Source organism: Vulpes vulpes, unplaced genomic scaffold (assembly GCF_048418805.1).
Source record: "Vulpes vulpes isolate BD-2025 unplaced genomic scaffold, VulVul3 u000000716, whole genome shotgun sequence".
NCBI classification, from domain to species: domain Eukaryota; kingdom Metazoa; phylum Chordata; class Mammalia; order Carnivora; family Canidae; genus Vulpes; species Vulpes vulpes.
Window position 1 is genome coordinate 1,932 of NW_027325774.1, and position 27,610 is coordinate 29,541.

Below are 27,610 nucleotides of genomic sequence, written 5' to 3' on the forward strand. Positions count from 1 at the left end.
ATAAGTATATACCCAAGAGAAGTGAAATGTTCACACAAAAGCTTGTACATGCGTATTCACAACAGCATTATTAACAACAGCCAAAAAGTGTAACAGCTCAAACGTCCACCAAATGATAAATACATAAATAAAATGTGGGCTGTCCATATGGTGGGATATTATTCAGAAATTAAAAAAAAACAAAGTTCTGACACATGGCACAAAATAAATCTAAAAACATGCTAAACCAAAGAAGGCAGTCACAAAGGATCAAATATTTGGTGATTCCATTGAGATGACCTGTCCAAAATCAGCAGCAAATCGATAGAGACAGAGACTAGAATGGTGACTACCTATGGCTAAGAAGAATAGGGAGGGGGAAACCAACATGAGGTGACAGTTAAAGGGCATAGGGTTTATTTTTATGGTGACAAAATGTTCTAAAATGGATTGTGGTAGTCTTTGAATATGCATCGTATGTTCATTATATCTCAATAAAGTTATCACCAAAAATATATATCAAGTATGTAAGATTAGTAGGAAAATCTGTATTTTACTGCTCAAAGCACAGAGGGATTTTTTTCCCAATGATTTTATTTTATTTTATTTTATTTTATTTTATTTTATTTTATTTTTATTTATTTATTTATGATAGTCACACACACCCACAGAGAGAGAGAGAGAGAGAGAGAGAGAGAGAGAGAGAGGCAGAGACACAGGCAGAGGGAGAAGCAGGCTCCATGTACCGGGAGCCTGACGTGGGATTCGATCCTGGGTCTCCAGGATCGCGCCCTGGGCCAAAGGCAGGCACCAAACTGCTGCGCCACCCAGGGATCCCTCCCAATGATTTTAGAGTCCCAAAACTAATTAAAAATTACCTTCTGTTTTAGCATATTAATCTGAATATCCACATCCGTTTGACTGGTTTTTAAATCTCCATAGAATGGAAGCTCTCCATTTTCATATTTACTTAATAACATCCTTCTTGCCATGTTTAAGAGGTTCTTAAGCCTGCAGAAGGTATAGAATGAGTAAGTCAGGTCCTTTAAGAAGAAATATTTAATACTTATTTAAATAGATAATATGTTCTATCACATAAACAAATCTATAATTATGATATCTCATTTGTTCCAATCTCTCATTGTTTGAGAGAATACCAACTAAATTACATTGCTAAGTAAAAAAATATGGAAAAGATTTTTATGACACATATGGCAGTTAAAGAGTTAACAGGGTAACTATATTAAGAGTTCTTGTAAGTTATTATTAATATCTATTTTCAGTATGTGAATATAAAAATTAATCTATTATTAGGTAGTAGAGGCTAGTAATCCATGGTGAGGAAGAAAAGCATCCTCATCTATTAATGTTTTATAAAGACACAAAAATACATTTTGGTACCCACCTACCAGTCTACAAGAAGGAAAGAAAATACAGACAAAAAACATCAAAGGAGATCATTCAAAACAGAAAGAGAAACAGGAAAGAAAAATATTTATAAAGTTTGAATTCAGAGGAAGAAGGAAGAGGCAGAGCTTTAGAAGAAAGGAAATCAGCAGAGAGAGAATGTATGATGATGGCCTATGAGACTGTTTTAAACAAAAATCTAATACCTTGGCTAGTACACTCTTAGGAAAGTGAAGGATGCCAAACAATGCAGAGAAACAAAGTTAAATGACAGAAAAGTTTTGGCGGATCAGAGCAACACTTAAATACTCAGCAAATAAGCAGAAAGGAAGCCAGGTGGGTGCTTCAGAGACATCGGAAAGACTTTTTTAAAAGTCTGAGTAGTGAAATTGTTCATTTTATTCTTCATTAAGTCAGACATATATTTTTGTATGAATGATATATTTTATAACTAGAAAATGCAGGAAGAAAATGTAAGCCACTTGAGTCAGAGATGGCAGAGCAAGAGGAGAACATAGTTTTGTCTGATCCCAGAAATTCAGCCAGAGAGCTTTCAAATCATTCTGAACACCTGTGAAATCAACCAGAGATCTAAGGAAAGAATTGCAGCATTTCTACAAATAGAAACGTGACCACTTTCTGCAAGTCTTGGTTAACTTTCACCTTCAGAGTTACATTCTATTATTTCACCGTACTTAATTTTATTTCTATATACATGTAAGTCCTGCTTGTTTTTCCTTTGGGATATATTTCTCTAACAAACAGACCAAAATATACATAGGATATGGTATATTGCTTGGTTTTGTTCAACTGGGTGATAATATCCTTTTTTTTTTATTCATGATGGTCACAGAGAGAGAGAGAGAGAGAGAGAGAGAGGCAGAGACATAGGCAGAGGGAGAAGCAGGCTCCATGCACCGGGAGCCGGATGTGGGATTTGATCCCGGGTCTCCAGGATTGTGCCCTGGGCCAAAGGCAGGTGCTAAACCGCTGCGCCACTCATGGATCCCCCATAATATCCTTTTTATTTTGACTTTTAATTTCCATTTTTACACTTACATTCTAGAATTTCCTTGTATTTAATTTTATTTTTGTATATATACAAGGTTTCCTCTTAACCATTTGGGGATGCAATTTCCTCTCAAACACACCAAAATACACATAGGATCCAGTGTACTGCTCTGGTCTCTTGATCTCTCTAATTCTATTATCTCCTTTGTTAACCTTGAAATTGGCTTCGGGTCTCTTCTGGTTTGTTTAGCATATATTTATCTGGGGTCATACTTGATATTTTTCTATTCTGTTCTCTCACTCATCTCTTCTTCTCTGGACAGAATGACAAGATGGAAAAACTCACCGCCACAAAGAGAACGAGAGGTAGTACTGACTGCCCGGAACCTAATCAGCATGGATAGAAGGAAGAGGCTGGAGTGAGAGTTCAGAATAATGACCATCAAGATAATAGCTGGGCTTAAAAGACACACAGAGGACACTAAAGAATGCCTTTCTGGAGAAATAAAACAACTGATATCTAATCAAGTTGAGATAAAAAAAGGCTAATCCTAGTGAGATGCAATAAAAAATGAAGGTTCTAACTGCTAGGATAAATGAGGCTTCACAGAGAAGTAGTGATATAGAAGACAAAACAATGGAGAATAAAGAAGCTGAGGAAATGCGAGAGAAACAACCACTGGACTATGACAGGAGAATTTGAGAGATGAGTCTTACCACACAGCAAAACAATGTTAGAATAATGGGGATCCCAGAAAATGAGGGGAAGGAGGGGGCAGAAGGCATATTTGAGCAAATTATAGCAGAGATCGTCCCTCATCTGGGGAAATAAACAGGCACTCACGTGCCAGGAGGCACAGAGAACCTTCCTCAAAATCAATAAAAAACAGGTCAATATCTCAACATATAATAGCAAAGCTTGCAACTTTCAGACACAAAGAGAAAATCCTGAAAGCAGCTTGGAACACGAGGCCCTGAACCAAGAAGGAGAGAAATATTCAACTGGCAGCCGATCTATCCAAAGAGACCTAGCAGGCCAGAGAGAACTGACATGATATACCCAGGGTGCTCAATGAGAAGAATCTACAGCCAAGAATTTTATCCAGCAAGGTTCTCATTCAAAATACAAGGGGAGATAAAAAGCTTCCAGGACAAACAGAAACTAAAAGAATTTGTGATCCCTAAAACAGCCCTGCAAGAAGTGGTAAAGGGGAACCTTTAACCAAACAGCCCAAAAGTAACACAGACCAGAAAGGAACAGACACAGCACACCAAAACACGGACTTTACACGTAATACAATGGCACTACATCCATATCTTTCAATCGTTACTCTGAATGTAAACAAGCCAAATGCCCCAACCAAAACACACAGGGTATCCCAGGGGATTAAAAAAAAAAAAACAAAAAACAAGACCCATCGATATGCTATGTGTAAGAGACTCATTTTAGACACAAAGTCAACACCAGATTGAAGGTGAGGGGGTAGAAAACCATTTTATCATATTAAAGGACATTAAAAAAAAAAACTGTGGAGTGGCAATCCTGATATCAGAAAAGTTGTATTTTAAACCAAAGACTGCATTAAGAGATGAAGAAAGACACTATGCCATAATTAAAGGGTCTATCCAAAGAGAAAATTGAACAATTTTAAGTTTTAATGCCTCTAAAGTAGGAGCAGCCAACGATATAAACCAGTTTTCTGTTAAGATTTCATTTATTTATTTATTTATTTATTTGTTTATTTATTTATTTATTTGACACAGAGAGAGAACAGAAGCAGACTCCCCACTGAACAGGGAGCCTGATGAGGGCTTGATCCTAGGACCCTGAGAACATGACCTGACCAAAGGCAAGGGCTTAACCGACTGAGCCACCCAGGCCTCCCTTATGAACCAATTAATATCAAAATTAAAGGAACACATTGATAGTCATACAATAATAGTAGGCACTTTAACACACCACTCACTGTAACGGCCAGATCATCTAAGCAGAAGATCCACAAGGGCACAAGGGCTTTGAATGACACACTGCACAAAATGGACTTCACAGATAACTTCAGAGCATTCCATCCTACAGCAACAGAATACACATTCTTCTCGGGTGCACATGGAACATGTTCCACACTAGATCATGTACTGGGTCATCAATGAGGTCTCAACTGATACCAAAAGATTGGGATCATTCCCTGCATACTTTCAGACCACAATGCTTTGAAACTGGAACTTAATCACAAGAGGAAATTTGGAAAGAATTCAAATACACGGAGGTTAAAGAATCAAGCCAGGGAATAAAAGCACAGTTTGAAAAACCTCATAGAAATGAATGAAAATGGAAACACAACTGCTCAGAACATCTGGGATGTAGCAAAGGTCATCCTAAGAAGGAAGTATATAGCAATACAAGTCTTTCTCAAGAAACGAGAAAGGTCCTACGTACACAAGCTTACCTTACACCTAAAGGAGCTGGAAAAGAACAGAAGATAAAACCTAAAACCAGCAGGAGAAGAGAATTCATAAGGATCAGAGCAGAAATCAATGAAATAGAAACCAAAGGAACAGTAGAACACATCAATGAAATCAGGAGCTGGTTCTTTGACAGAATAAGATCAATAAACCCCTGGCCAGACATATCAAAAAGAGAACGGACCCAAAGAAATAAGATCATGAATGAAAGAAGACAGATCACGACCAGCACCAGAGAAATACAGACAACTCTAAGAACACATTCTGAGCAACTATATGCCAACAAACTAAGCAATCTGGAAGAAATGGATCCCTTCCTATCAAAACTGAAACAGGAAGACACAGGAAACCTGAACAGACCCATAACCAGCAAGGAAATGGGAGCAGTCATCAAATATCTGCCAACAAACAAGAGTCCAGGACCAGGTGGCTTCCCAGGAGAATTCTACCACACATTCCAGGAAGAATTAATCTATTCTTCGGAGCTGTTTATAAAAATTAGTAATGGAAGGGAAACCTTCCAGTGTTCTCTGTGAGGCCAGCATTACTCTGATCGCAAAACCAGACCAAGACCCCACCCAAAAGGAGAATTACACTCCCATATCCCTGATGAACACGGATGCCAAAATTCTCACCAAGACACTGGCTGGGAGGATTCAACAGTACATTAAAGGATTATTCACCATGGCCAAGTGGGTTTTATGCCTGGGCTGCAAGGGTGATTCGACATCCACAGATGAACCAATGTGATACACTACAGTAATAAAAGAAAGGATAAGAAACATAGGATCCTCTCAACAGATGCAGAAAAAGCAGTTGACAAAGTGCAGCACCCTTTCAGGATCAATACTCTTTGCAGTGCAGGGAGGGGGGGGCATATCTCAATATCATAAAAGCCATGTACGAAAAGCCCACACCCGATGCCATTCTTAATGGGGAAAAACTGAGAGCTTTGCCACTAAGGTCAGGAACACGACAGGGAGGTCCACTCTCTGGACAACCAGTGTTGTTCGACATAGCCTCAGCAATTAGACAACAAAAAGAAATAATAAGGCGTCTGAATCAGAAAAGAACTCAAACTCTCACTTTTCTCAGAGGACATGATATCCTATGTGGAAAACCCAAAAGATGCCACCCCAACATTGCTAGGACCCTTTCCTGAATTCAGCAAAGCAGCAGGATAGGAAATCCATGCACAGAAATCAGTTGCATTTCTATACACTAACAATGAGATGGAAGAAAGAGAAACTGAGGAGTCGATTCCATTTACCATTGCACTAAACACCATAAGATACCTCCTAATAAACCCACCCAAAGAGACAAGGATCTGTACTCTGAAGACGACAGGACATTCTGGAAAGAAATTGAGAAAGACATAAAGAACTGAAATCATTCCATGTTCATGGATTGGAAGAACAAATATTGTTAAAATGTCTATGCAAGCTCGAGCAATCTCTACATTCAATGCAATCTCTATCAAAGTACTGCTAACTTCTTTTCTTTCTTTTTCAAGATTTTTTTATTTATTTATTCATTAGACACACACACACACACACACACACAGAGGCAGAGACACAGGTAGAGGGAGAAGCAGGCTCCATGCAGGGAGCCCAACGTGGCACTTGATCCCGGGTCTCCCGGATCACACCCTGGATTGAAGGCAGAGTTATACCGCTGAGCCACCTGGGCTGCCCCCAACTTCTTTGCATACAGCTGGAGTAAATAATACTAAAATTTGTTTGGAACCTTAGAGGACCCTGAATAGCCAAAGGTATGTTGAAAAACATAGCCAAAGCTGGTGACATTAGAAGCCAGTCTTCAAGCTCTATTGCAAAGCTGTGATCAACAGGACAGTATGGTCCTGGCACAGAAGCAGACATGTCAATCAATGGCCCAGAAGAGAAAATCCAGAAGTAGACCCTCAACTCTATGGTCAACTCCTCTTCAACAATACTGGAAAGAAAATCCAATGGAGACAAAGTGGTCTCTTCAACAAATGGTGTGGGAAAATCAGACCACCACATGTAGAAGAATAAAACTGGACCATTTTCTTACACTATACACAAAAATAGACTCAAAATGGATGAAACACCCAAATGTGAGATAGGAATCCATCAAAATCCTAGAGGACAACACAGCCAGCAACCTCTGTGACTTTGGCTGCAGCAACTTCTTGCTAGACATGTCACCAGATGCCAAAATGACCTACTGGGACTTCATCAAGATAAAAAGCTTTTACACAGCAAGGAAACAGTTGACAAAACCAAAAGACAACTGACAGAATGGGAGAAGGTGTTTGCAAATGCCTTATCAGATAAAAGGCTGGTATGCAAAGTCTATAAAGAGCTAATTCAAAGTTAACACCCAAAGAAAGATAACCCAATGAAGAAATGGGCAGAAGAAATGAAAGGACATGTCTCCAAAGAAGACATACATATGGCCAACAGACACATGAAAACATGCTCAACATCAGCTGGCACCAGAGAAATACAAATCAAAACCACGGTGAGTTTCCCCCTCACGCCTTTCATAATGGCCAAAATTAGCAAGTCTGGAAATGACAGGTGTTGGCGGGAATGCAGAGAAAGGGGGATCCTCTTATGATGTTGGTGGGAATACAACCTGGTGCAGCTACTCTGGAAATCAGTCGCAGAGGTTCCTCAAAGAGTTGAAAAAGGAGCTACCTATGCAAAACCCAGAAATTGCACTAGAAGGTATGAATCCCAAAGATCTCTTTGGTCGGGATCCGAAGGGGCACCTGCACCCATATGTTTATACCAGTAATATCCTCAATAGCCAACCTGAGAGGTATGGATGTTCTTTGAAAGAGGTATGCATAAAGAAGATGTGATGTAGATATAAATAAATAAGTAATCATATTTATTTATTAGACAGAGAGAGAGAGGGAGGGAGGTGAGAGAACAGAATATTACTCAGCCAATAAATAATGAAATCTTGGGACCCCTGAGTGGCTCAGTGGCTGAGAGTTGGCCTTTGGCTCAGGGCATGATCCCGGAATCCCAGGATTGAGTTCCACATCGGGCTCTCTGCATTGAGCCTGCTTCTCCTCCCTCTTGCCTACGTCTCTGCCTCTCTATCTCTCACTGTGTGTGTGTGTGTGTGTGTGTGTGTGTGTGTGTGTGCCTCTCATGAATAAATATATAACATTTATAAAAAAGAAAAATGAATTCTTGCCATTTGCAATGATGCGATGGAACCAGACGGGATAATGTTAAGCAAAATATGTCAATTGGAGAAAGAAAATTATCATACGATTTCACTCATATGTGGAATTTAAGAAACAAAACAGAGTAGCATAGGGGAAGGGAAGGAAAAGTAAAACAAGATGAAATCAGAAAGGGACACAAACCATAAGTCACTCAATACTAGAAAACAAACTGTGGGTTGCTGGAGGGGAAGGGATTGGGTGGATGGGGTAACTGCCTGATGGAGATTAAGGAGGGCATGAGCACTGGGTGTTATATGAGACTGAAGAATCACTGAACTCTACCTCTGAAACTAATATTACACTATAAGTTAATTTGAATTCAAATAAATAATATAAAATAAAAAGAAATACAAGTGAATCCAAGATAACTTTTGATGTTGTTATATAATGACACAGATAAGTTTTTAGAGATTAGGATATCTGCTCTAAGAAAAGAACACTATTAAAAGGAAAGATTACCTAAGAACAAAGATATCTTGCAGAAATAATTCACGGTGGACAATGAAAAGCGCAGATGACAATATATGTCAAAGGCATTGTTGTTATTATTTAAGGAATCACGGAAGAGTAAATGTAGTATTTTGGGAAGAATTTCTATTTAGGTTTTTATAAACTACAATTACAGATAAATTAGTTAATTAATGGTTAAAGTGATGTGAAATATTAGTCTTACCCTGTATTCTCTTTTTGTAATTCCTCATTTTTCTTCACTTCTTGATCCAACCTGAACTGCAAAGGCTGTTTTAACTCCATACATTTCTTTAGGTTTACCTTTTCATCACCACACTTTGGAAACAATTTTTTAAGAACATTAGTTTCAAAAATCAAGAGACTCCTTCTTCTTTTATAAAATGCTATTTCTCATGAATCCATGGGTAATATGTGTTTAGACAGGTTTATAAAATACATATAAAATGTAGGGTATGAACCAAATGTCAATGAGAAGAAATCTCAAAAATAAGGATGTTTGTTAAAACAGCTTCACCTGAGTTTATATTTTCATCATTTTTGTTTCTAGAATTTAAATTGCCAAAATTTACTTGGGAAATACAGACAGAGATTTTTAATCCATATTAATGAAAAAATCTTTAACGTGGCTATACTTACATTTGAGTTTCTAGAGATGTCCTAGAAGCAGTTTCACCAATATCTTAAGATACTCTGGGTTTTGTGAGATCACAGCTTATTAAGATACAGTCTCTGAAAAATTCCCATACCGTTCCCATTATAATTTTGATGATTATCTGACTTTGGGATGAGATACTCTCCTTCTCTGCAAGCATTTCAAACATTTCTCTGCAAGATTTCAATTTCTTCTTTTCTATTGACCACTTTTCTCTCTAAATAAATTTCAAGCCTTCCCACTATTCTATCAAAACGTTTCCTTACTCTTGCAGCATTTTCCATCATCTTGCTTTTCCCCTTTCACTGGACTCGAACATTCTTTCATGTGTCATCTCAGGCACAGATTCATCTTTTCATCGCGTCTTTTACACTAAAATCTGACTTTCAATCCTGGAATTCCACTGAAAATTTTTGACAATCATCAAGGATCTGTTTTTACAAGTCCTGATCCTGCTTTACTTCTCAGCAGCAGCTGAAAACAATGCCACATCTTCCCTCTGCTCCTCTAATCCCATTTCATTTCTAAATGACAGCAAACGCTGACATTCAGTCCTTGGACCCTTGCTATTCCTCTTTTTCACATCCTCTCAGAGTTCTCCAAATCAGAAAAAAACAGCATCCGATTGAACACTTTGTCTGGTCGGATTAAATGCTTTCAGTTTTACACTTAACTGCTTAAAATACATTTAGAATACAGCTTTGTTATGTCAATGTGTTTCAATCAGAAATTACTGCTATGGTATAAAGTACTTAATTTTATCCTAAAAACTGTTAAGATATTCTCAAATTTAGGCAAGGACAGGTACCATACACATAAAATATTTTCCCTCTTAGATGCATTTGTACATAGGAAGACAGAATCATCGCTCATGAAAAAAAAATAAAAACAATGTAAAATAAAGGACTAAACTGGTCTGCACAGACTAGATAATACGGGTGAAGAAAGTAAGTTCACGGGGGAGTTAGAATAATCAGAAAAGCCTCATGGAGAATGAGAGACAATGAGCCAGGACTCAATAGTGTACGATTAGGCAAGAGGAAGGGAAACTAAAAAGACAGAAGGGTAGAATGAGTAAAAAAAACAAAAAAAAGGGTGAGAGATGGTAAAATCACCCCAATTAACTTAAAGGATAAAACCTGATGGCATAGAAATACAAACAGATGCCAGACAACAACTAAATCAATGTTCACAGCAGCATTATTAATGGCCACAAAGTGGAAATAACCCAAAGGTGCATTAAATGATGAATGAACAAGGGCGTTAGCCCACAATGGAGGACTGTCTAACCAGAAAAAGAAATGAAGCACTGACATATGCTAGAACACAGGTGAACCCTGAAAACAGGAAGTGAAAGAAGCGAGTCACAAAGGACCACACATGGTGTGACTCCCTTTATGTGAAACATTCACAATAGGCAACTCTATGGAGACAAGAAGTAGACTTCTGGTTGCCGGAGGTCAAGGGCAACAGCTGAGGGTTTTTTTTCAGGGTGATGAAAATGTTCTGATGGCAGTGATAGTTGCAAAACCCTATAAATATACTCAGCGACAACAACACATGTTAAATGGGTCAACTGTATGGTAGGTGTATTTATAGCTCAATAAAGCTTTTAAAAAGAGTCAATGGCAGGACCTAGATAATTTTCTTAATTCTCGCTTTTGGCTGTATATACATCATCTGAGTATTTCCATGCATTTTTAATATATAAATATTAAAAATATAAATATTTTCTAATATTTATAAATAAATATGTTAAAAATAAATACATTAAAGGAAAAGAAAATGAAGGAAATGCCTCAGTTCTACTAGTCGTAACCTTTCTTTACAAGTTTTCCTGAAATCAGTACAGAGTGTATATCCATCAATAAAAGTGAAGATGAGAAGTGACATTGTCTTTCAGACATTGTCCAGACAATGTCTGAAACATTCCATTAAACCTTATCTTCTGATTTTATCTAGCTCGCCTCATCATGGTAATAGAGATCTCATTAGAAAACATTGTTTTTAGGGCATCTGGGTAGCTCAGTTGGTTTAGGCGTCCAACTCATGATTTCAGCTCAGGTCATGATCTCATTGGTGGTGGGTTTAAGCTGGCATGGGGCTCTGTACTCAGCAGGGAATCTCCTGGAGATTCTTTCTCTCTCCCTGTGCCCCTCCCCCTACTCATGAGTGTGCATGGACATGCATTCTCTCTCTCTCTCTCTCTCTCTCTCTCAAATAAATAAATAAATCATTAAAAAAAGTGTATAGCAGGAAAAAAAAAGTCGCTCAATTTCTGTGAATGGGTAAATGCTATAAGAAAAAAACATATCACACAGAGAGCAGAATGAAAAGTCAGAATTTAATAAAAAAAAGTGCATGGTGAAGACACTAAAATTATGCTAAACTGAAACGAAAATACAAAAGAAAGTGGCCCATGGAAACTAGCATCCTAAAACACTTTATATTATTTAACCAGCTACAGATGAACTGTTGACATGTTATATGTAATACATACCTGACTTTCGATTTGATCCAATGTTTTTAAATCCTGTACTTCATCTTCTAAATTAATACGATAATGTGATAACTCCGGTGAAGCCTGTGACATAGATTGCTTTTTTAGGGCATCAGCCAGTTCTTGTTGAAGTTCTCTCATAACTACCTAATAAGACCTCCTGTTACTGATTTTAGAAATCATCCTATTATTATGTTAATAATATATAATTCTAATGTATGTACTTTATCACCACATACATCAACTCACCTTTTATTCCTAGAGTGTACACACTGCTGTTAAGTGAATTCAGTTAAAGACACAAAAAGTGTCATCCTCCTGCCTAGTCAGTATTATGTTACATAGATAATTATTTCAGCCCCACTCTCCATTCCTTGTTGATGAATTTGCAAAGCTTCCTAGCCAGCTGAAGTCTCAAAAAGATATGGGTATTATATAGGTGAGGCTAGCAGTGGTAAATCCTACATTAATGAAATGTTTTCTCTCTTTTTTATTAGAGGCTAAAATTAACTTCCGAGTTCTTCACATACTCAATCCTCTGCTCAAATCCTTCCAATAGGTTACTATCTCAGAACAAAAGTGAAGTCATACTAATGGCCCTCAAGCCCCCTACATAACCTGGCCTCTGCCTCCCTCCTGGCCTCAGCTCCTAGAGCTCCCTCCCCTGTTCATGCTCACTCCACTCCTGCTATACAAGAATCCTGCCATCCCTCCCTCAGTAGCCTGAAAATAGAGATCCAGTGTCAAATTAATAAATCACAAAGATACAATTCTATTGGAAAATTTTAAGCCCAAATGGTAGTTACTTGAGTTTTGAAATGAGCAAATTATTTGAAAAATGCTTAAATTATAAACCGTAGTGGGAAGATGAAATCAAATACAGCTTTGCTAAGTCACCAGTTATCCCAAATTATGATTTAGTGAAAAGTAGATGCCTTCAAAGAGTTAAAAGGTCACAAGAATAAATGATTTGAGACTAAACATTTAAATTTACATAAATAAAAATAAAAGTATGCTAACTGAAAATGCTTAAAAAGGTATCAAAAAAAAGTACTGAGATACAGCACCTACACTTCAGTTCATGTGACAAATCTGGAGTTAGTTGTCAAGTTAATCCACTTATTTGAACCTCAAGGTCAAAACACTCAGGTATGAGCGTTTCCACTTATCTGTTCATAATGGTATTAAAACGTGATGACAAGAATTAAAACTATTTTAGTAGTACTAACAATAAATTATTAATATCAGACTCCTTTCTTTAACAATGTATAACTTAACCTCTTGAGGTTTCTCCTAGATGACGCACATTTTTATTCAAATTAAAGCACCTTTCAGGTCTAATTTTTATTTGCTGGATACAAGTTATGCTGACTCACAGGTCTATATTTTTTTATATTCATCTAGATTCAAAACTGACCCATAATCATTCAGGTCGTGATCTCAGGGTAATGAAGTGGAGCTCTGCACTGGGCATAGAGCCCACTTTGGATTCTCTCTCCCTCTCCATCTGCCCCACTCCCATTTAAGTGCAGGTGCACTATTTCTCTCCAAAAAAAAAAAAAAAAATAGTACTAATAAGCCATAACCAAACATTACTTTGAATTTTCTAACAGGAAGCTTGACAAATATTTGTCTTTCTGATTACTTACTTCTCTTTCTTCTTTCTCCTTTTCATACGTAAATACTCTTTCCATTAAATGTTTACATTCATTGATTAACTCCTTATTTCTTTCTTGCAGTAAAAGACTTCGTTTTTCACTTTCGGCTTGAAGACTTCTTACAATAAGGTGAACCTGGTCTTCCAGATCAATTCTAGTCTTTTCTTTACACTCCACTCTGCTGTAGGCATCATCTAGTTGCTCTCGGAGCAACATATTTTCACTTTGTAGTTGAGATAATTTGCCTTCTAAGGATTCGTGCTTTCCAATGTATTCATTCACTTTGCCTTGTTCGTTTTGATATTTCTGCTCAATTTCCTTCTTCTGACCCTCTGTTTGTTTTGGGTTTCTTTGTACATGTTCTAAAGCCAAAGTCTTTTCTCTGAGAGCATCTCTTGTGTACTGGAGCTCACTTTCTAGGGCGTTGAGTTTACTTTCGGCTTCAGAAAGTTGCTGAGAAAGCACCTCATTGTTTTCTTTTAGGTTAGACATCTCAAAGTTCATTTTGGCCTGTAAATGACACCACTCATCTTTTGCTCTCTGAAATGCAAGTTCTAGGTCTCTTTTTGATGCCTGACTTTGATCGTGATCCTGTATAGCTGTAGCGAGTCTAGCTTGGTATGACTGAAGTTTTGCTTCCAGTCTTTCTCTGTTTAGCTTTTCATCCTGCAGTTTAGAGTTCAGCATGTTATTCTCAGTTGTCACAACATTCAGCCGCCCACTAGATTGGAATACTGTATTTGTTAATGTTACCTCATTCAGTTTTATGGAGTTTTGAAGACTGTCATTCTTTTCTTTTTTAATTTCAGTGTCTTCATGATACCTCTTTTCCTTTTCCTGTTTCTGATTCCTAATTGTGTCTATTTCCAGTCTTAGCGTGGCAATTTCATCTTGCAACGTGCGGTTTTCGTGTAACAGACCTTTCTCTTTTTCATGAGGAGGAGAAACCTAAGTAAAACAAGAGTCTTTTAGCTGGAACTCAATAAAATGACATTATCATGATTTTCTCTGAAATCAAAGAATATCCTATGTTTATACAAGGAATAGGTTGCAGTTAAGTGGATATCCAACTGGAAAAACACAAAGTTGGATCCAAGCCTCAAACTTTTATACAAGCATAAATTCCCCAAAGTTCAAAAGTTTAATTGAAAGCAATGAATGCATGAAAGGAAAAAGAAATCATGACAAAATCCTAAGAATCTCAGAATTGGAAAGGTCTTTCTCTGGTTTACAACAAACGCAGAAGGCTTGAAAGAAAAGACTAATACATCTGACTACACTAAAACTGAGTTTATAGTCTCATGTCTAACACAGTCCACAGGAAAACCCTTAGCTCTGCATATATTTGGACAGATTCAATTTCCTAACCTCACTTTGTTCTGAGAATATTGCATATGTATTCTACTTTTCTAACATTTGTATACTCAGTTATAAGAATTGTATCTACTGATAACTAATAAATCTAGGCATTGTACTACAAACATGTCTGCATACATTAATTATCTCTTTTAGTTATCACAATTCCAGAATGGAGAGGTTAAAAATACTAAGTGAGCTGCAGGACATTCCCCAGGTCTTTGTACCCACTACCGCTGTTCTGGCACCAAACTGCAGCTACTTCTCTAGCGTGAATCTTAAATACAAAAGAAGCCTTGTATTTCGGGAGTGGCTGGGTGGCTCAGTCAGTTAAGCCTCTGCCTTCGGCTGAGGTCATGGTCCCCGGATCCTGAGAGCAAGTCCCGTGTCAGGCTCCCTGCTCCGCAAAAAGCCTGCTTTCTCTCTCCCTCTGCCTCCACTCCCCCTGCTTGTGCTCTGTCAAATGAATCCAGAAAGTCTTTTAAAAAGAAAAAAAAAAGCCTTATATTTCAAAATACCAATACTAACTAAGGTAAAATTTATGTAGCTCCTAGAAAAATCATGAGATTATTTGTGGCTACAACTAATTTTATTTCCTCTTCAGATGTTTAAAATGGCAATAGATGCAGAAGAGGGGAAAATACACTGAGCTATTTTATTAGCAACAAAAGACTTATCAATAATTACCAGTAAGTATATATTACAGCATATGATTATTTATAAAGCTCCTTGTAGGGATCCCTGGGTGGCGCAGCGGTTTGGCGCCTGCCTTTGGCCCAGGGCACGATCCTGAAGACCCGGGATCGAATCCCACATCGGGCTCCCGGTGCATGGAGCCTGCTTCTCCCTCTGCCTATGTCTCTGCCTCTCTCTCTCTGTGACTATCATAACTAAATGAAAAAATTTTTTTTTAAAAAAAGCTCCTTGTAATGAAATCAGATGCTAGTTGGAGCAAATTGTTACTCTTCTCAAAAGTAGGAGACTAACATCTGAAGTAAGGTCTTAAGATGGGCTACACTTTTCCTCCTGTTCATCAAGTGTGAAACTAACCTCTCTATGAATATAGAGGTGGTGAAGGAATTGCCAAAAACTAAAGCATATGTTGTTAGTAGCAAGAGTTTTGTGCTTATGGAAAGCTCATAAATTCCATACTATTTCCCAAAATAATAAAAACTTCTCCTTCAGATAAGGGCATTATGAATGTCACTATTTGACACCACAGACAAATGTATTTAAATTAATGAATGGACTACAAACTTCACTCCCCCCCATATAGACCCGTATGTGTCTGTATGTATGTATCTATGTATATATGTATATATATACACACACACACTCACACACACATATATATGTATTCTTTTAAAATCCTCTGTACTTTCCATAATGTACAGGGTTGGTTTTTTTAGAAATATACACATGCATGGAGAAAAATAATAATTCCAAAAAATAAAATATACATACGTACAAATACATACACACGTACTTCAAAATAACTAAAGAAAATACCTCAGAATTCATTTTAGTATGAGGCATTTCTGTCTCATTTCGTTTGCAAAGGTGATTGTTTAGAATTCCATCTTGGGTGGGACGGGGGCAAGGTGAGGGAGGAGTAGGGATCCTCAAGCACCTGGCCCCACCAACTTACCTTGATAACTTTCAAATCACCCTGAACACCTACGAATTCGACCTGAGATTGATTGATTGATTGATTTTTATTTATTTATTTTTTTACTGGAGTTCGATTTGCCAACATATAGTATAACACGCAGTGCTCAACCCGTCAAGTGCCCCCCCTCCCGGGGCAAGTGCCCAACCTGAGTTTTTTTTTTTTTTTTAAGATTTATTTATTTATTTATGATAGAGAAAGAGACATGGGGCAGAGACACCGGAGGAGGGAGAAGCAGGCTCCATGCCGGAAGCCCGACGTGGGACTCGATCCCGGAACTCCAGGATCTGCCCTGGGCCAAAGGCAGGCGCCAAACCGCTGCGCCACCCAGGGATCCCCCTGACCTGAGATTTAAAGAGAGAACAGTCAGAACGGTACAGAGCGAAGGGTTTTCGCTTCTAACAAGGTAGGAAGGCGGAAAAAAATAAAACAGAATCAAGGGTGGGGGGGCACCGGAGGAGCCTGGCTAAGGCCTGCGGCGGGGAAAGCCTCCCAGGCGGGAAAGCCCAGTCCCGGAGGAGCGGACGAGTGGGAGCTTTACAATCCGCCCCGGATTCCTCCGGGATGGAAAGGCGCTCAGCAGGGACCTCGGGCAGGAAGGGGGGGACCTCCAGTCTTGGGGTCACTGACAGAGGAAGTGCGCCGGGGGAGAGCGCCCCCCACTCCGGCCCAGCTCCCTAAAGGGCTGGAGCGCGCTGCGCCGGGCCCAGGGAGAAGCCGGTGGGTCGGGAGGGGCTCCGGGAGCCAGACTCCAGCAGCGCAGGCACCGGACCCCAGGGGACACAGCCGGGATCCTGCGCTCCTCCCGGGACAGGCCGAGGCGGGGAGGGCCCAGGACAGCGAGGACCCTCCTGCCCCGGGAGCAGCCAGGCCCCTGTGGCCTGGGAGATGGCAGGAGTCACGGCGGGGGGCGCCCTCCAGGGCCAGGGAGACCTGGCCGCCGCCGGTGTGGTTGTCCCTCCTGGTGCCACCCGGTGCCCGGAAGAGGGGCCGCCGGGGACACGGGCCTCACGGGAGGTCGGCTCCCCATGACCCTGCACCCAGCAGGGGGCGGGACAGCTCCCCAAGGTGCACACACCTGCCCCTCCCCCAGAAGACCAGCTGGAAGGACAGGGGGAGTTCCCGACCCAGCAGCGCTGGAAAGCTCCAGGGGAAGTGGAGGGATCTACAGTATATAGAACTAGAGGGTACCCCTCTTCCCCCCCGCATGTTCCAGTACAACTCATTTTTTATCAGACTGTAAGTTTCCAATTTTCTTTCTCCTTTTCCACCTTAACTACAATATTTTGCCACCTTTTCAAGTTTCTTCCTTTTTGACTCTCATATGTTTACAATTACATGTCTCAGATATATTTTCCACTTCTAGATTCCCTTCAACATACTCAACGTAATTTTGGGAGCTAGACGAGATATGTTTTGTGTGTGTGTGCTTTTTTGTTTTCTGTGCCTCATTTTGTTCTACAATGGCACAATACCTTCTAAAACAGGACCAGCATGCACCCAGAACCAAGTGGTATACCGTGCTGGTTCATTCTGTGAGACTATATTCTCTCTTCATTCCCAATCTGCCCCCCTTTTTATCTCATTTATGTTTTGGGGAACAATGTTGGGGCTCTCTACAAGTATTTCTGGTTTATAGAAATTTGGGACTCAGTATCTTCTAACATACAGAACTTAATACACCCAGGACCAAGAGGATCACCCCCTAGCACCCCTCAGGTAGACTACATTCTCTCTCCACTACAACTGCATCACCACCACCATGTCCCAGTCCCCCCAACATTTTATTTTTCTACTTCTTTTTTTTTCCCCCTCTTTACCTTTGCTTTTTTTCTCTTTTTTTCTTCCTTGGCATTTTTGGCCTTTTATTTTCTACTACTTTGTTTTAAAATTTGTTTTTCACTTTAGTGGTCATTTTGTGTTATTTTGTTCTTCTCTTCGTTTTAAATTTCATGTCATGGACCTTGCCAGAATCATCGAAGGATAAGAAACCTTGGGTGGCTCAGTGGTTTAGTGCCTGCCTTCAGCTCAGGGCATGATCCTGGAGTCCCAGGATCAAGTCCCACATCAGGCTCCCTGCATGGAGCCTGCTTCTCCCTCTGCCTGTGTCTCTGCCCCTCTCTCTGTGTCTCTCAAAAATACATAAATGAAATGTTTAAAAACAATCATCTAAGGTGAAATTGACTTAGATTGTGGTTGATAGTCTTGACTCAGCCCGTTCATACAGCCACTCTGCAGTGAGCAAAATGACTAGAAGGAAGATCTCACCACAAAAGAAAGAATCAGAAACAGTACTGTCTTCCACAGACTTACAAAATTTGAATTACAATTCGATGTCAGAAAGCCAATTCAAAAGCACAATTATAAAGCTAGTGGTAGCTCTGTAAAAAAGCAGAGAGTATTAAAGAAACTTCATGACTGCAGAATTTTGATCTAATTAGTCAAAATTAAAAATTAATTAAATGAGATGCAATCCAAACTGAAGGTCCTAACAATGAGGGTTAATGAGTTACAGGAAAGAGTGAGTGCCACAGAAGACAAGTTGATGGCAAAGAGGAAAGCTGAAGAGAAAACAGAAAAACAATTAAAGGACCATGAGGAAAAGTTAAGGGAAATAACTGAGAACCTCAGAAGGAAAACATCTATGCATAATTGGGGTTCCACAGGAGGGCGAGAGGGCCAGAGGGCCAGAAAGGATATTTGAACAAATCATACCTGTGAACTTCCCATATTTGGGGAGGGAAAAAGGCATTCAGGTCCAGGAGATAGAGAGGTCCCCCACCAAGGGGAGGGGGGGAAGCAGAACTCGACATTTAATGGTGAAACAAGCAAATTCCAAAGAAAAAGAAAGTCCTTAAAACAGCAAGAGACAAGAGATTTCTAACTTATATGGGGAGAAATATTAGATTAACTGCAGACCTCTCCACAGAGATCTGGCAGGCCAGAAACAGCTGGCAGGAAATATTCAGGGTTCTACATGACAAGAACATCCAGCCAAGAATACTCTATCCAGCAAGCCTTTCATTCAGAATAGGATAAAGAGCTTCTAAGATAGGCAGAAGCTGAAAGAATATGTGACCACCAAATGAGCTCTGCAAGTAATATTAATGGGGACCCTGTAAAAGAAAGAGGAAGCCCAAAGAAATAATCCACAAAAACAGGGACTGAATAGACATTACAATGATAGTAAATTAATATCTTTCAATAGGTACTCTGAATGTGAATGGGCTAAATGATCCCATCAAAAGACGCAGGGTTTCAGACTGGATAAAAAAATCAAGACCCATCTATTTGCTGTCTACAAGAGACTCATTTTAGATAGAAGGACACCTACAGCATGAAAATAAAAGGTTGAAGAACCATTTACATGGTTCTTCAAAAGAACCATTCACATGGTCTTCAAAAGAAAGCAGGGGTAGCCATCCTTATATCAGATAAATTAAAGTTTATCCCAAAGACTGTAGTAAGAGATGAAGAGGGACACTATATCATACTTTAAGGGTCTATCCAACAAGAAGATCTAACAATCATGAATATTTATGCTTCTAATGTGGGAGCTTCCAAGTATATCAATGAATTAATAACCAAAGTAGCGGCATACTTAGATAATAATACACTAGTAGTAGGAGACTTAAACACGGCACGTTCTGCAAATGACAGATCTTCTAAGCACAACATCTCCAAAGAAACAAGAGCTTTAAACGATACACTGCACCACATGGATTTCACAGATATTTACAGAACTTTACATCTGAAAGCAACTGAATACACAGTCTTCTCATGGAACTTTCTCAGAATAGGCCACCCAATACCAAAACATTGGGATTGTCCCCTGCATATTTTCAGACCACAGTGCTTTGAAACTAGAACTCAATCACAAGAAGAAATCTGGAAGAAACTCAAACACATGGAGGAGAAAGGCCATCCTGCGGAAAGATGAATGGGTCAACCAGAAAATTAGAGAAGAAATAAAAAGATCCATGGAAATAATGAAAATGAAGATACAACCATTCAAAATCCTTGGGATACAGCCAAAGCAATCCTAAGCGGGAAATGCATCGCAATACAAGCATCCCTCAAAAGACTGGAAAAAAACCTCAAAGACACAAGCTAACCTTGCACCTAAAGGAATTGGAGAAAGAACAGTAAATAAAACCTACACCAAGCAGAACAGAGAGAGTGAAGATTTGAGCAGAACTCAATGAAATAGAGACCAGAAGAACTGTGGAACAGATCAACAAAACCAGGAGTTGGTTCTTTGAAAGGAAGAATAAGATACATAAACCATTAGCCAGCCTTTTAAAAAACAAAGGAGAAAAGACTCTAATTAATAAAATCACGAATGTAAAAGGAGAGATCACCACCAATACCAAGGAAAACCTAACCAAAGAAATAAAGGATTTATACCCTAACAACTACAGAACACTTCTGAAAGAAATCCAGGAAGACACAAAGAGATGGAAAAATATTCCATGCTCAAGGATTGGAAGAATTAATATTGTCAAAATGTCTATGCTAACCCAGGGCGATTTACATTCAATGCATTCCTGTCCATATACCATGGACTTTCTTCACTTTCTTCAGAAAGTTGGAATATATAATCTTAAGATTTGTGTGGAATCAGAAAAAACCCCAAACAGCTAGGGTAATATTGAAAAAGAAAACCAGAGCTGGGGACATCACAATGCCGGATTTCAAGTTGTATTACAAAGCTTTGATCATCAAGACAGTGTGGTACTGGCACAAAACCAGACACATAGATCAATAGAACAGAATAGAGAATCCAGAAACGGGCCCTCGACTCCATGGTCAAGTTATATTCGACAAAGCAGGAAAAGACTATCCACTGGATAAAGGACACTCTCTTCAATAAATGGTGCTGGGAAAACTGAACAGCCACGTGCAGAAGAATGAGACTAGACCATTCTCTTGTACCATACGCAAAGATAAACTCAAAATGGATGAAAGATCTAAACGTGAGACAGGAAACCATCAGAATCCTAGAGGAGAACACAGGCAACAGCCTTTGTGAACTCGGCCACTGCAACTTCTTTGCAGATGAAGGCAAAGGGAAATAATAGCAAAAATAAACCATTGGGACCTCATCAAGATAAAAATCTTCTGCACGGCAAAAGAAACAGTCAACAAAACTAAAAGATAACCTACAGACTGGGAGAAGTTATTTGCAAATGACCTATCAGGTAAAGGGCTAGTATCCACGATCTATAAAGAACTTAGTAAACTCAACAGCAAAGAAACAATCCAATCATGAAATGGGCAAAAGACATGAGCAGAAATTTCACCAAAAAAGACATACAAATGGCCAACGAGCACATGGGAAAACACTCCACATCACTTGCCATCAGGGAAATACAAATCAAAATCACAATGAGATACCATATCACACCAGTGAGAATGGGGAAAATTAACAAGACAGGAAACAACAAATGTTGGAGAGGAGGTGGAGAAAGATACCATATCACACCAGTGAGAATGGGGAAAATTAACAAGACAGGAAACAACAAATGTTGGAGAGGAGGTGGAGAAAGGGGAACCCTCTTGTACTGTTGGTGGGAATGTGAACTGGTACAGCCACTCTGGAAAACTGTGTGGAGGTTCCTCAAAGAGTTAAAAATAGAGCTACCCTATGACCCAACAATAGCACCACTCGGGATTTACCCCAAAGATAGAGATGCAGTGAAAAATCACGACACCTGCACCCCAATGTTTATAGCAGCATTTTCCAGAATAGCCAGACTGTGGATGCAGCCTGAGTATCCATCAAATGATGAATGGATATAGAAGATGTGGTCTGTATATATAATGGAATATTACTCAGTCCCTAGAAACGACAAATAACCAGCATTTGCTTCAATGTGCATGGAACTGGAGGGTATTATGCTGAGTGAAGTAAGTCAATCATAGATGGACAAACATCATATGGTTTCACTCCATGGGGAATATAAAAATACTGAAAAGGATTATAGGGGAAAGGAGAGAAAATCAGTGGGAAAAAGTAGAGAGGGTGACAACGCATTAGAGACTCCTAACTCTGAGAAAGGAACGAGGGATAGTGGAAGGGGAGGTGGGTGGAGGGGTGGGGAGACTGGGTGATGGGCACTGAGGGGGCATTTGACAGGTGAGCACTGGGTGTTATGCTATATGCTGGCAAATCGAACTCCAATAAAAAAATATACAAAAAATAGTATTCTATCATGTAATACTCTGGGCATTCTGTTCTCAAGAAAGTTGTCTCTGAACATCATTTTACTCTTCTATAACCTAGAGACACATTTTCATTAGGATTTTGGATCTTATCATTAAAAAAAAAAAGTCAAAAGGCTTAAGAGAACTTAAAAAAATGTTCAAAAGTGGTCTTTTTTTATAACAAGGCTTTTCATCCTCAATGAATAATTCAAATTTTAAATTAAATGACAGCAAAATGTGCCATAGAGTAAAAATACAAATAGACATAGTATTGTGAAATAAGATTTCTGTATAAAACATTTAACTAGTTTTATCAGCATCTCAAGGAAATCTAGCTCATATTTCAACATTAAAAAATTCAAAACTGGGACACCTGGGGGCTCAGTGGGTTAAGTGTCCGACTCTTTTTATGGCTCAGGTCATGATCTCATGATCACGAGACTCAGAACCAGGTGAGGCTGGAGACTCAGATCATGAGACTCAAGAACCAGAGTCTGCTGGAGATTCATTTCCCTCCCTCTCCCTCTACTCCTTTCCCCCCAGCCCATGCTCTGTGTAAAAATAAACACAATTCCATATATCAATATAACATTTATCTCCTTTTACCTTCCATCCCTTCATTCAAAATATATACATAGGGCATATGTAGGAGGCCAAGAATTCCAATAAGGTAGTAATTGTAGCTACAAAGATCATGGTTGCTATTAAGTTAAAATGAAATGTTTAATCTATTTGAAGCCTAATAATATGTATTATATCAAAGGGATACTATAAATAATATTGATGGAAATATACAATTACTGCCAAAAATTTACCTGATTCAAATTATTTTTTACACCCTTCAATTCCAAGTTTCGTCTTCTAAGATTAAGTTGAAGTTGTTGTTTCATTTCAATTTCTTTACTATATTGCTCTTCTTTACTTCTTGTTTTTTATAATAAAGTTATTTTTTATTGGTGTTCAATTTACCAACATACAGAAGAACACCCAGTGCTCATCCCGTCAAGTGCCCACCTCAGTGCCCATCACCCATTCACCCCCACCCCCCGCCCTCCTCCCCTTCCACCACCCCTAGTTTGTTTCCCAGAGTTAGGAGTCTTTATGTTCTGTCTCCCTTTCTGATATTTCCCACACATTTCTTCTCCCTTCCCTTACATTCCCTTTTACTATCATTTATATTCCCCAAATGAATGAGAACATATAATGTTTGTCCTTCTCCGATTGACTTACTTCACTCAGCTCTTCTTTACTTCTTAATTGCTCTTTAATTTTTATATATAACATTTCAGCACTTCTTCTTTTTTCTTTTTCTTGTTTTAAGGTCAATCTGCAAATGCATGTGTTCATTTTAAAATTTGTCTTGTTAGCAATAAAAATTTTATTTTATGATCTGGTTCCACATATGTTGGTTCATTATCCAAAGGAAATTTTTCTGTTCTCAATTTTTTTTCCCTTTCTAGGGCTCATGTTTTTTAATTTTTCACTTCAATCTCTTCAAAAAGATATATAGTTTAAAAGAAGCAATGAGAAAGCATTTTGCAACTTAGTAAGTTTTAGTCAGTAATAACTCTGGGAGATGTTGTAGGCAAAGGAATTCTGAAATTATTCAATAAAGTTAGAGTTCAAAATTGCCATTTTTCCCCACAGAGTCATAATTACACTTCAATTAAGACAAATCATTTCATTACTAATTAAAAAGAGAAGTTGTTGTTTATCAACAACTTTATAAATTCACTAGAAATACATTTTTATTTCACAAAACATCACAGGTACCTCTAAAAATGATCTTCAGTGTAAGACAGCATCAGCAGATGTCGTTTACACAACACACACCTGCAGATGACACTGAACCAGCACTAGACTAGGGAGTCTAATATCTATTGCCCATGTTTTTTATGTTTCTTATTCTGTAATATTGTCAACCTTGTTGATCATTATGTATTTTATAAATCATTTGAAAACTCCTTTGAAAACACCACAGGATCCATATTAATTAAGTAAGGAATAAAGAGTAAGATGTGCTTTCAGCATAGACTTTGGAATTAATTTTCTTTATATATGTGAGAAATGTTGGAAAAACTTAACCATTAATCATTTTTTCCATTTTACTTTTTAACCCCTGCATATGTTAAGAATAAACCAATTTTTCTGTCTTGAGAAAAACTGGCCATTTCACACTCTGTTGGGGGGCATTTAATATAAAATTTCCTGAGAACAATTTAAAAATATGGATCAGAGACCTCTACTAAATATTTTTATACGTTAACACAATGCTACATTAGAGAATTTATTCCAATTAACCAAGAATGTAGAAACAGAATTAAATAAAAGACATTCCTTATAGCATTAATTAAAATAGAGGAAAATGGAAAACAACCAAAATTCAATTTCTTAAATAATGAGGTTTACATATGATGGACTTCTACATGGTCATTAAAATTATGCTTTAGAATATACATTAAATTATTAGAAGTATTCACTGTTAAAACCTTGCTGTATTATTTCAATGAATCTCACACTTTACATCTTTTTTTTTTTAATTGGAGTTCAAATTGCCAACATACAGCATATCACCCAGTGCTCACCCCGTCAAGTGCCCCCTCTCAGTGCCCATCAGCCAGTCACCCCAGCCTCCACTCACCTCCCTTTCCACTACACCTTGTTCGTTTCCCAGAGTTAGGTGTCTCTCATGTTCTGTCACCCTCACTGATATTTCCCTCTCATTTTCTCTCCTTTCCCCTTTATTCCCTTTCATTAAATTTTATATTCCCCAAATGAATGAGACCATATAATGTTTGTCCTTCTCTGATGGACTTATTTCACTCAGCATAATACCTTCCAGTTCCATCCACGTGGAAGCAAATGGTGGGTATTTGTCGTTTCTAATGGCTGAGGAATATTCCATTGTATACATAGACCACTGTTTCTTTACCTATTCGTCTTTTGATACTTCACATTTCTAACGGCGTTTCCTTCCCTATAAAATCCCAGAAGGCAAATTAGCAATTATAAAACTTCTCCTACACATCTGCAGCATAAAAGTAAGTATTTCAAGGGGTTCCTGGCTGGCTCAGTTGACAGAGCATGTGACTCTTGATCTCATAGCTGTGAGTTCAAGCCCCACGCTGAGTGTGGATTCTATTAAAAAAAAAAAAGTAAATAGTTGAAATATTTCCTTAAAACCAAGATGTCATACCTTAAACTGTAGAGTTCTCGTTCCCATTCCACTTTTTGATGCTCTAACTGAGATTTCATTTCTTTTGTTTCTGATAGCAACTTTTCTAGTCCATTGATCTTACATTCCACTTTTAAAATTTTTCTTTTAAGTCGTTCACACTCTTTTTTTTTAAATTCTATTGATCTTTCGTATTTAAGAATTGCATCCCGCAATGTCAATATGCTAACAGAATCTACACCAGAGGAAACACAAAGACAGAAATAAAATACAGGAGGCATCAGATTGGGTCAGTTGGTAAAGCATCCAACTATTGGTTTTGGCTGAGGTCATGATCTCACAGTTGTGGGATTGAACCTGGCATTGGGTGCTGCATTCAGCACAGAGTCTGCTTAAGATTCTTTACCCCCTCGTTCCCTCCCTCTCTGTTCCTCTCCCCATCTCCTGCTCATGCTCTCTCAAAAATTTATTCTTAAAAAAAGTAAAATAAAAGAATATGAGTACTTTTTGCACATGAGGGACCGAGCATGTTCACATTAACTCATTCATACATGAAATAAATATTGAGTAACTTCAACGTAAAGATATTATATCAGGTGCCTGGGTGGCTCAATCAGTGGGTGTCTGCCTTCGGCTCAGGTCATGATCTTGGTGTCCTGGGATCAAGCCACATGGTGGGCTCCCTGCTTAGTAGGGAGTCTGCTTCTCCCTCTCCCTCTGCCTCCCTCCCTGCTCATGCTCTCTCTCTCAAATAAATGAATAAAATCTTATTATCAATAGAACTTTAAAATCTTTTAAAAAGAAGAGAAAACATGACCGAAACCTTTCTAAACTGAATGAAAACTATAATCCCACAGACCAACAAAGGATCTGGCTAGGAGAGAAGAAATGGAAGTAAACTCTTGTAATTTAAAAAAAAAGATTTTATTTATTTATTCATGAGAGACATGGAGAGAGAGAGAGGGGCAGAGACACAGGCAGAGGGAGAAGCAGGTTCCCTGAGATAGCCTGATGCGGGACTTGATACAAGGACCCTGGGATCACATCCTGAGCCAAAGGTAGATGCTCAACCACTAAGCTACTCACGTGTTCCCTATTGTAATTTTCTTAAACTACATATGATGTGGTATATCACTACAAGAAGGTGGACTGTGATGCTTGAGTCATAGGCTTTAAACCCTAAAGCAATCACTAAAATAGCAAATCTTAAGAGTTATAGTAATAAACAAAGCACATACATACACATATATGTGTATGTTTATATATATGTATAAATGGAACTCGTAAAAATTAGTTGATTAATCTAAAAGAAAGCAGAAAGCAAAGAAAATGGGAACAAAGCAGGTCAAACGGAAAGCAAACAGGATGAGAGATTTATATCAACTGTATCAATAATCAGAGTAAATGAAAATTGTCAAAAAATAAAAGAAAGAAAGAAAATGGTCTAAAAGCCTCAATTAAAAGGCAGACTGTCAGAATGGATAAAAATGTAAGTGACAACCATAGGCTGCCTATAAAAAATTCACTTTAAATGTAAAGACACACACACACAAAAATAAATAAAATAAAAAAATAAATGTAAAGACACAAATTTGTGAAAAGGACAAAAATAAGGATATACCACACTCACACTTGACAAAAGAAGGCTGAGCTTGAGTAGCAATATTAATGCCAGGCAAAATAGATTTCAAAGCAATCCATATTCTCGTGATGTATAAGGTCATTTGTTAATGATGAAAGGGTCGATAAATAAGCATAACAAACCTAAATGCTTATGAGTCTATTAATAACATCAAAATATGTAAGGCAAAAATCAACAGAACTGCAAAGAGA

The 27,610-nt window shown here is 38.4% G+C and overlaps 1 protein-coding gene across 1 annotated transcript; it reads right to left on the minus strand.

Annotated features, from left to right (window-relative positions):
• Nucleotides 1-857: 857 nt before the first annotated feature.
• On the minus strand, nt 858-25,869 carry LOC140597301 (ankyrin repeat domain-containing protein 26-like; the record flags this gene model as incomplete). Its single annotated transcript, XM_072745410.1, has 6 exons — nt 25,799-25,869; nt 14,124-14,318; nt 13,362-14,036; nt 11,713-11,796; nt 8,763-8,875; nt 858-990 (listed from the first exon to the last, which is right to left on the minus strand). Coding segments are annotated over exons 1-6 (1,227 nt in total), but the record flags the coding sequence as incomplete, so codon positions are not given.
• Nucleotides 25,870-27,610: the final 1,741 nt, after the last annotated feature.